Source organism: Tachysurus fulvidraco, chromosome 6 (assembly GCF_022655615.1).
Source record: "Tachysurus fulvidraco isolate hzauxx_2018 chromosome 6, HZAU_PFXX_2.0, whole genome shotgun sequence".
In the NCBI taxonomy this organism is placed as follows: domain Eukaryota; kingdom Metazoa; phylum Chordata; class Actinopteri; order Siluriformes; family Bagridae; genus Tachysurus; species Tachysurus fulvidraco.
Genome location: NC_062523.1, coordinates 7729452 through 7740719, shown reverse-complemented (window position 1 = coordinate 7740719; position 11268 = coordinate 7729452). Strand labels below are relative to the sequence as shown.

Genomic DNA, 11268 nt, shown 5'->3' with positions numbered 1-11268 from the left:
GGGGGTGTTTACTTTTGCGCATTCGGTAGTGCGCCCTCTGTTGGCAGTGGTGTGCATTGCTTGTATGTTTGTTATGTATGGTTTGCATGAATTTTGTATAGTAGTAGTGTTTTTCAGTCAAGTAAATATATCTGTATATAGAAGTGTCAACTTTACTCTTTTAGTAAATATTCAAGTTTAAGTGTGTTTTGGCAGAACACACCGCACTACACACACACACTCTCATATCCCTGTGGTCCAAATTACACCCTGGGTCAGTCCATTAGAGAAACGTGTGTGTGTGTGTGTGTGTGTGGACTTGGCTCGGTGGCCTCTGCAGGAGAATGTGTCATTGAATGCCTGTGTTAAGGGAGACAAACACTGCAGGTTTGGGAGAGTAAAGAAAACGGAATGGCTCACACACACACACACACACACACACACACACACACACACACACACACCCTCTCTCTCTCTCTCTCTCTCTCTCTGTAAATGAATGTAGCTACAACATGTTCTTCAAGAACCTCATCGTGTGTGTGTGTGTGTGTTTCTCTCCTGCAGTTTGGAGCTGCTGTATTTGGGAGGTAACATGATCTCGTCAATCCCAGTGGAGCTGGCCAACCTGCCTGTGCTCAGCTACCTCGCGCTGTGTGACAACCGCATTCAGAGCATCCCACCTCAGTTCACCAGGTACACACACACACAAACGCACACACACACACTTTTTGATTTTTTTCCTTTTCTGTTATTCATCCTTGTCACTCTTGCATTTGTTTCCAACCCATTTGCTCTCTCTCTCTCTCTCTCTCCCTCTCTCTCTCTCTCTCTCTCTCTCTCTCTCTCTCTCTCTCTCTCTCTCTCTCTCTCTCTCTCTCCACTCCAGGCTTCACTCCCTGCGTTCTCTCAGTCTCCATAATAATCTCCTGACCTATTTGCCACGTGAAATCCTCAGCCTAGTGCAGCTCCAGGAGCTCAGTCTCCGTGGCAACCCTCTGGTCGTGCGTTTCATCAAAGACATGACCTATGACCCTCCGTCACTGCTGGAGATGGCGGGTCGCACCATTAAAACGCGTAACCTGCGCTACTCAGAACAGGACCTGCCTGCCGACCTCGTCAGATACCTGGACCTGGCTAGCAAGTGTCCTAACCCTAAGTGTGGAGGTGAGACACTCAGACATGAGACATGAGCTGAGGAACAGGACCAGTGTACAAACTGCACACAATGTCCAGAGACTGAGTGAGAGATAATGCTTGTGAGACTGGAGCGGTTGAAACCAGGAGATTTTTATTCCTTTTTTTTAATCCTGAAATGTCCTGTTCCTTTGGGAACTGAGTGTGAACTTTTTTTTTCCCTTGTTGTTTACTGCAAAAATATATCAGCTTTTATTTTGGCTATCCTTCATAACACACATTCAAATGATCATTTTCCTGCAGGTGTGTACTTCGACTCGTGTGTGCGCCATATCAAGTTTGTGGATTTTTGCGGGAAGTATCGGCTGCCGCTCATGCACTACCTGTGCTCCCCAGAATGCACCTCTCCCTGCAGCTCCAACCCTCAGAGCGACGCAGACTCGGATGACGACCAGAGCGTTTCTGCCGATCGGCTGCAGAGAGTGCTGCTGGGATAGCACACACACACACGTACACACACGTACACACATACACACACACGCACGCGCACACACACACACACACACACACACACACACACACACACACACACACACACTCTCACACACACATGCACGCACACATGCACGCACACACATACACATACACACATCTCTTTCTTTCTGTCACTGGTGCTGCTTTTCCAAACACACTGAATTTTGTGGCCCACCAGATTCAGTATGCTTTTTATTTCAGTTCACAGACGCTGCCTTTCAGTATCGTTCATAACAAACCCTCTGCCACAGCTCTGTCCTCCGGTACAGTGCTTACTAGCTCATCTGACCGATTCAAGCATAGTGTGTGTCTAACATGAAGTTAGTGCATTATGATCACTGATCAAATTCCTCTTTTTATTAAAAAATGTGCTAGCTGGGGAAAAAAAACGGCTTTATGAAGTTTGAAACCGTTAAGCCTTTATTTTCTCACTTTCACTCTGCGAATCCAAATTCTTTGGTGCTGTTACATTATTAACTATTACACACACATGAGAATTTAACTGATTTTGCTTTTCATTAACAGAAATAACACCGAGGCTCCCCTTTATCACCCTGGATACGAATAAATTGTCCGTACAAATATTCACACCAGATTTTGTGCACTTGTGAAAGTCCCATAAACTCTGAAAAACCTTTGGAACCTTCTCGTGCTCCTGGCAGTGTGTAAACCTACGCAGAAGAAGACTAACTGATCGAATCGATTCACATGATCTGATTGTTTCAGATACGAATATTCCGTCATTTTTACAGTAATGCCAACCTGTCATGGATAAACTGCTTATTTTGTTCACGTTTACAGCATTTAGCAGATGTCCTCATGACCTCGACGATTCTATCAAACATCCTCATGCTAGTTCACTGGATCAGGGCCTAAAAAGGAAAAAAAAACATTTGTGAAAACTTTGGTGATTTATACTGAAGGTATTAATTAATGACTGGAAAAATAAAATATAGTCAGCACAGTCCTATCATTTAAGACTAATTATTTAATTATGGAAAAAGAATTGATGACGTATAAACAGAAGAAATTATTATTGTCATTAATAATAATATTAATAATCATCATAAGCAGGGGGCACGGTGGCTTTAGTGGTTACCACGTTCACCTCACACCTCCAGGGTTGGGGGTTCGATTCCCATGTTCTCCCCGTGCCTCGGGGGTTTCCTCCGGGTACTCCAGTTTCCTCCCCCGGTCCAAAGACATGCATGGTAGGCCGATTGACTTCTCTGGAAAATTGTCCGTAGTGTGTGTGTGTGTGTGTGTGTGCCCTGCGATGGGTTGGCACTCCGTCCAGAGTGTCTTGCCTTGATGCCCGATGACGCCTGAGATAGGCACAGGCTCCCCGTGACCCGAGATAGTTCGGATAAGCGGTAGAAAATGAATGAATGAAATCTTTTTATTGCCGTTGAAATTAGTCTCGATGCACACGAGTATGAAGAACATCAGCCTTTCTGAAAGGGTTAGAAATCCAGCAGTTTAAATATTTACATGCAGTGTTTTGATCACAGATTGATAAATGAGGCTCACTGTTCAAACCCACGGTCATCTTCACTCTTATGGTAACTGTTTGTAGGTCAGTCAGTTGAGACTCTCCAGTCGTCATGGTGATGAAATGACATTCTAAATTTCACGATAGACAGAATTTTGGTGTGGGAAAATTGCTGTTTTGCATTTTGAAGCTCAAGTCGGCGAGGGTTTGTTAATAAACCGTACTGAAAGACGGTTTATGAGAGCTGGACATGTGTCTTAACAGCAGAGATGTCCGTTACAGGTTACTTTCCTCACCTGGCAAATCTGTAGCTTTGTGTTTTGTGTTTTATCTTGAAACAAAACAGACCGTTTTTTTTTTTTTTTCATTCCTTTTTTTTTTGTTGTTGTTGTTGTTGTTTTCTTCCAGAAGATATTTTCTTACACCATTAGGGGCCACGTGGTGCTAAAATCGTGTGACATTAGCAACCAAGCAGCGTTCGAATCAATAGGGATGCATCTATACTGTGTTTTTTTGGTACTCGTCTAGACCGATACTGATCCTCAACAACATACTCTGAATTCATCTGGAATGTTGTATAACATTTTATTTAGTGCTGTTGACGTTTTTTTTAAGTTTACGTACTGGCCTTGAAAAAGTGCACAAGTGTGTATTCAGGCGCTTCCACTTCCCGGCTCGTTCGATGACATTAGGTAGTTCAGCTGATGTTAGATACTGTAGCTCCTTCGTTTTCCCTGGATGGAGTAGGGTTGCGTCAGAGAAGGATTTGTTGTATTTGTTGTACGTTTAATTCATTTCATTGTGTTCGAATCCCTCACCTAGCATTGTTGAAAAAAGTGTTTTAGTTGTTTCTCTCCAGACTAATTGATTACTTAGCATCATTAATCAGGAAACACGCTTCAGTTCGCCGTCTTTTCATCTGGTCTGGACAAAAGTGTGATCATTTACATTTACATCTAATTAATTTCTCTCTCTCTCTCTCTCTCTCTCTCTCTCTCTCTCTCTCTCTCTCTCTCTCTCCCCTAAAACTACTGGGTCTCGGACAGATAATCTGCTGGTACTGATGCATCCCTATTTTGGTGATTTTTTTAATCTTGGTTTAAACCTGAGTGCCTTGGTTTATGTGTAGGAAATAAAATGTTTGCTCTTGCAGATTTGTACTGCTCTGAGAGAGGGTATAGTTTGAATAACGCACATATCTTTAGATTTTTAGATCTAACAATTAGACTGTGAATTTAAAAAAATACTATTTGAAGTAAAGAATAGAATATTAGTACTATTAATATTGATATCAATGCAATATCGGTGTATTAATATTATTGATAATTGTGTGAGTGTGTGTGAGAGAGAATATCAGGAAATTGTACATCTGTGGCCTTTAATTATTTCTCTGAGGCCTTTTAACAGCTTACGGTTGCAGACATATTTCCTTCATATCGCTTTTCGTGCCCTTGCCGTCTATCTAAGATAGCTGTTACATCTCTAATACAAGCCAAATCTGTTCACCGAAGAGAGACAAAGTAGAATATAGGTAATGGTCAGTTTCTGAAGTCATCATTATCAGCCGGTAACATAGATGTCAGCTTCTCTAAACGGTGTGACCATCATCTGGCTTTGTATTCAATGTAAAACTCCTTTAACAATTCAAGTTTCATTTCCATAATGCAAAACATTTCGGTACATGAGAAGGAAAGATAATAAATGTTTTAATAGTTTTTATACAAATGTTTTTAATAGTACTGATTGTCCATTTGCTACAGTTGTACTGCTCAGTAGTCTGTCCCAAATATTAAGCATTATTTTAAAATTCATGATTTTTGGCTTAAAAACACTAGACTGAATGTAGCACCTTAAAATTTGGCTCATTACGATGTAACCATGAGATCCTTTTTTCTATTTAACAAGTGATATTAACGAATCAATGCAACCGGTGAGATTTAAATCTGGAACTGTTTAAGTCCGCCGTTGCACTGCTTTTGTATTCATTAACCCTATTGTCACTTGTTCTGCATCTCCCTGATATCACAGTATACTTTGTTTAAAACTGATAAAGCCAGAGTTAATCTTTTCTCTAATGATTTATAAAAATGCACTTTGTCACCTAATGTGAAAAAAAAAAGCATAATAAAGTGTTTTATTAAAATTAATAAATGTGTCATTTTTATTGTTAGCTTTCATTTCTGGAAAGTTTAATCCCTTTTCTTACATAATCAGAGAAGTATTATAAGATATTATGAGAAGAAATTACCCAAAATGCATTTGCAAGCCAGTCGGGCCTTTTGAAAAATATCGTCGCTGTCGGGCGGAAACCTCCTATGTCCAAATTTTGTCAATTTCATGTTTTTCACAGATCGATGCTATTGGTCAGTCCCCATGTAGGTCTGTTATTTTTACAAGTTATTAACCAATCTAAAGTCTTGAAAATAGCTTGAGTGCAAATCTCTTAAGTCCATTGGACACTTCAACTGTCCACCTCTTCTTCACGGGAGAGCTTCATGGCATATTTCTCCTCAAGAAGAGTTGCAATGAATCAACACTTCTTCTGAGGTAAATGTCTTCAAAACACTGGGCTCAAAGAAAAAAAAAATCTTGACCCCCGCTAGTTCTGGTGCTTGTCTGAGGACAGGAATTTAGCACAAGACAATCCACTACAACGCGGACTAAACCCTGTGCATTGCAGATAAGATACGCCATTTTTTTTAATTTCCTGAAAAATGATGGTTTTGGAGATACAAGGATTCTGCCCGAAAGCGACGATATGTAAAAGCCGCTTTATCGAAAAGATTCGATTTACTATCTAGATCTGTTTGAGAAAGCGATCGTTAGTTTTGTTTGTATTGTACAGGTGAATGTTATTATAGTCTGGGGAAAAGAAGTGGATTGTGACTCTTTTAGATCTGTATATGGATTGTAAAATCTCCTAGTAAATGTGTTTGTACTACCGATGATGATGATTTGGTGAGTCAGATCAAACGACTCGGCTCTCTAATAAGAGTCGACTCTCTAGGCTTCCAAACAGATCGCTGCATTTTTTTTACTTTATTGTACCACTTCAATTTTGGGCTGAGGAATTATTAAATAAAAGTAAAGATAATGTATAAAATTATTACACTAAAGAAAGAAAGAAAAAGTATTTTTGTTGTTTAGCTTTGGTTTTTTATTTTATTTTAGACCTTCATTGAGATGAGACCAACCATGTGAGGATCCTGAGGGACCTGGAACTGTTCCAGCTCCAGTTAGATTCTTCTTCATGAAGTATTCAGAAATTCTAAGAGAAGATGCCAATGACATGTAGTTGTTGAGGACCACAACCTTCTCATCAATACACAGCTGTCATATTATATATTTATAATCACACCCTCCAGTGTTACCCAAATGAGGATGAGGTTCACTTTTGAGTTTGGTTCCTCTCAAGGTTTCTTCCTCTTCCATCTGGTTTTTCCTCACCACAGTGACCTCAGACACCTCTGTTCATTGGGGATAAATACACACACATTTAAATATAAGTCTAATATTAATCTTGAATCTTTGTATAATATTTATCTTTGTATAATATAATATTTTTTGTATTATGTTTCTTATGTTTTGTAAAGCTGTTTTAAGACAATACACATTGTTAAATGTGCTATACAAATAAATTTGCATGTTCTCCCCATGCCTCGGAGGTTTCCTCCAGGTACTCCGGTTTCCTCTCCCGGTCCAAAGACATGCATGGTAGGTTGATTGGCATCTCTGGAAAATTGTCCGTAGTGTGTGTGTGAGTGAATGAGAGTGTGTGTGTGCCCTGTGATGGGTTGGCACTCCGTCCATGGTGTATCCTGCCTCGATGCCCGATGACGCCGTGACCCGAGAAGTTCGGATAAGCAGTAGAAAATGAGTGATTGAGTGAGTGAATTGTTCAACAAGCTCTTATGAATGTGATGTTCAGGTGTCCACAAACTTTTTCTCCACATATTATTTTTGTTCTTTCTGGATCTGTTTTCTTTTCCTATGGAAAGTAAGCTGCTTGTCAGGTTGCAGAAGTATAGTTCAGTCCACTATGTGTGTGGTTAACACTGTTTTCTGCATTAGCACATGAATACCGAACACAACAATGCTGCTGAATATCGCCAGCTCTTCTTTTCAATTCAGTTCACAAACCTTAGTTCATTACAACATGCTCTTTCTCTCGGACTCTTGCCAGGAGCCACTAAACGCACTTATCTTCTCATCTTTTCTTCCCACTGCACCGGGACAGCTGAGGGATGACTGAGGATGAAGCTGGTTTACGAGTCTTTGTAGGACAGATATGTTGTTTTTAGATGGCTGAAGCTTTCTCTAAGCCTCTTTGGAATTTTTATTTCCACTTCAGTTTGTATTGGTTGGGTTTAATGAGCGTCCTAGATGTTTAGCCAACATTGGCACAATGTAAACAGTTAACAAGTTTGAAGTAGGGCCTCCCAGGTGACAAGACAAGTATATATATGTCTTGTATATATATTTGTGTGTGTGTGTGTATGTATATATATATTATGGTCATGTATTATTATATATTAAGGTCATGAGATACTTTGTGGCTTTTCCCACCAATAAATCTTAGAGGCTGTGTACAAAAGTCAGTGTAATTGATATTTGATATATATTTATATTGTATATATGAAGAGAGATTATTGTATAATTATTATATTTGATAGTGTACATATTAAGAGAGACTAAAAGATGTCAAAAGCAGTCCATAAATTCCACAGTTGATTCTTCTTTTCCTCTATCATACAATAAGGAAGGATAAAGGTTACTACAGGTCAGTGTAAGCTTTGGATCATGACACCACATGTGAGTGATGCAGTTGTATAAATTGTAATTTATTAAACATTCCCAAAACATAATAAGTCATGTCCTAAAGTTACACCATTCCACGGCCATGACCATGAGATACAAAGGTCATGGCAGTGGAATGGTGTAAGATGAGGTCATGACTTAATTGGTTGTAGAAATGTACATTTGATTGTTGGCTAATAGTATATCCAATGTAGTAGCTTAGTGGTTAAGGTGTTGAACTACTTATCAGTAGGTTGTGAGTTGAATCCCAGGTCCTGAGCAAGGCCCTTAACCCTCTTTTGCTCAGTTGTATAAGAATAAAATAAAAATGTAAGTCATGCTGGATAAGGATGTGTGTGTGTGTGTGTGTGTGTGTGTGTGTGTGTGTGTGTGCGTGTGCGTGTGCGTGTGCGTGTGCGTGTGCGTGTGCGTGTGTGTGTGTGTGTGTGTGTGTGTGTGTGTGTGAGGTGATTGTGACCTGCGATGAACAGACACCTCGTCCAGCGTGTCCCAGGCTTTGTGCCTCGTGGGTTAGACTACATCCTTCCTGCCATCTTGTGTTGATTAAATGGTTTGGAAAATGGATGGATGCTGTGTTTGAGTATGAAATGCTATTGACATTATATTGACATTTTGGCAAATGCTTTTATCCAGAGCAATTTACAAAAGTGCCTTGAAGACTCTTTGCGACGAAGGACTATGGATACTGCCACAAAGAAGTGAGTCAGCTTTAAGTGCTGTTTATATATTTTATGGCCACAACAGAGATCATGAGAAACTTGAGGTCAAGTGCATTCGCGGTCACCATGTCACCTCAGTATTATTCAGTATTGTTACTAAGACAGCTCAGAATATTTATTTTGTTGCTGTCTGTGGTCAGTTGTTTCCCCTGCTAAAACAACTGTGCTCAAACAATAGTACACTATGTCACTGAAACACAAGAGGAAAGGTGTGTCTCATGATGGAAACCTGAGATCAAGTTTATCACATGATTGGAAAATGAAAAGAATCTTTCATCATAGTAGGGGAATAGTTCATTGCAGTACAATTTTACTTCAACGGTGCTTTTAACAATGGACACTGTCACAAAGCGTTTCAACAGAAATATATATTCTGGATGGAAATGATCCATGTATAAAATTAACCCTAATCATTAAGCTAGAGGTGATGGAGTTGAGGGAAAAACTTTGTGAGACAACATGAGAAATAACCCAAAAGGGACCTCATCCTCCTCTGGGTGACTCCCAAAGAGCGTGGGATTCGAAATAATTTGGAGACACTGGAGACTTGATTGCAAACCTGTTTATGGCAGTTGCAGTTCAAAGCCATATCCATGGTTTCTAAGTAGTAATATCCACAGCAGTCTTCTCAGCAGAGAGAGGTAAAGAATAAGAGAGAGAGAGAGAGAGAGAGAGAGAGAGAGAGAGAGAGAGAGAGAGAGAGAGAGAGAGAGAGAGAGACAGACAGACAGACAGACAGACAGACAGACAGACAGACAGACAGACAGACAGACAGACAGACAGACAGACAGAAAGTATCAACCAAAATATTTTGTACAAATTGTCCCCTGGATCCTTGTGAATAGTGTCCCTGGGTCCTGTATAGAGGAAATAAAAAACCCTCATTCATTCATTTTCTACCGCTTTATCCGAACTTCTCGGGTCATGGTGAGCCTGTGCCTATCTCAGGTGTCATTGGGCATCAAGGCAGGATACACCCTGGACGGAGTGCCAACCCATCACAGGGCACATACACACTCTCATTCACTCAAACACTCACACACTACAGACAATTTTCCAGAGATGCCAATCAACCTACCATGCATGTCTTTGGACCGGGGGAGGAAACTGGAGTACCCGGAGGAAACCCCCGAGGCACGGGGAGAACCTGCAAACTCCACACACACAAGGTGGAGGCAGGAATCGAACCCCCAACCCTGGAGGTGTGAGGCAACCGTGCTAACCACTAAGCCACCGTGCCCCCAAAATAAAAAACAAAGTTGTGGTAAAGACTGTAGGCTTGTGCTGCTGTAATTATAAACACTTTCCTGTGCTCATCCCAGGTCTCTTATTCACAATATCTTCATAAATTCTTTCATAGCACTTAGTACTGTTTGAATACTTTTATTAAAACCACCAAATTTTACCACTACTGTCACAAAACCACCAATTTTACCACTACTGAGAGTTAACCATGGCCACGGCAGTGAGAGTGTGGGATCTTGCCGCTGGACCACTAGGGACTCAGTTATGAAAAAGTAATGACTTATAATTACATTATCTGTGTGTTACTTAGAAAAGGATGGGTTTCATTTTGAATTTGATTCCTGATCAAGGTTTCTTCCTGAGGGAGATTTTTCTCGCCGCTCACTCGATTGCCTCTCAATTGAGTCTCCATCCGGATTTCTCTAAAGCTGCTTCGTGATCATGTCTATTGTTGTCAGCGCTATACAAATAAACTGGATTCATATGAATGAATGTGAAAAAGCCACAAAAGCACAGACTGTACCTCCGCAGGATTTTAAACAGCACAACACCTGCTGTGCTGCTGCACCAACAATCATTTCTGACCACAAATATGGCTCACTGGGTTACTTGTGATTGTAAACCAAATTAAAAACCTTGATGTAATCTATTAGTTTGGAGTGTGCGTGCAAAGGTTTTGAATTAATACAAGTATTTTTAGGTATTATTTCTGTACTAAAAAAAAAATGATGAAAAGTTCAAACTCTTAATGAGATAATTGGCATCGGCTCTAGATAGCTTAGGGGTTAGCACGTTTGCCTCACACCTCCAGGGTTGGGGGTTCGATTCCCGCCTCCGCCTTGTGTGTGTGCAGTTTGCATGTTCTCCCCGTGCCTCGGGGGTTTCCTCCGGGTACTCCGGTTTCCTCCCCCGGTCCAAAGACATGCATGGTAGGTTGATTGGCATCTCTGGAAAATTGTCCGTAGTGTGTGAGTGTGTGAGTGAATGAGAGTGTGTGTGTGCCCTGTGATGGGTTGGCACTCCGTCCAGGGTGTATCCTGCCTCGATGCCCGATCACGCCTGAGATAGGCACAGGCTCCCCGTGACCCGAGAAGTTCAGATAAAGCAGTAGAAAATGAATGAATAAATTTAAACATTATACACTAAACCCTACAACATAAACTAAGGAAAACTTGTGAACCCTTGCCATAGATTATTTTGTAGGGTTTAGTGTATAATGTGTACATAAAGGATTTAAATTCATATCCTGTGTAGCTGAGTAGTGACTTAATAGGCTTGCCACCTTATACATGATCCAGCACTGGTTTCTGCCCCATATTCTCAAACTATTACGAACGTATGTATGGA

The 11268-nt window shown here is 40.6% G+C and overlaps 1 protein-coding gene and 1 long non-coding RNA gene across 2 annotated transcripts in view; both read left to right on the top strand.

Moving 5' to 3' along the window:
- Window positions 1-465, top strand: part of LOC125141426 — a 4850-nt gene extending 4385 nt beyond the window's left edge. The window contains exon 2 of the long non-coding RNA XR_007140791.1: window positions 1-465. This exon is cut by the window's left edge and continues 1705 nt beyond it. This is a non-coding gene — a long non-coding RNA (uncharacterized LOC125141426).
- Window positions 1-4153, top strand: part of lrrc58b (leucine rich repeat containing 58b) — a 13178-nt gene extending 9025 nt beyond the window's left edge. Inside the window, exons 2-4 of the mRNA XM_047814933.1 lie at window positions 544-672; window positions 866-1143; window positions 1417-4153. Coding sequence (XP_047670889.1) covers window positions 544-672; window positions 866-1143; window positions 1417-1610 — 601 coding nt within the window. The 3' untranslated portion in view covers window positions 1611-4153. The remainder of the gene's footprint in view (window positions 1-543; window positions 673-865; window positions 1144-1416) is intronic.
- The last annotated feature ends 7115 nt before the right edge of the window (window positions 4154-11268 follow it).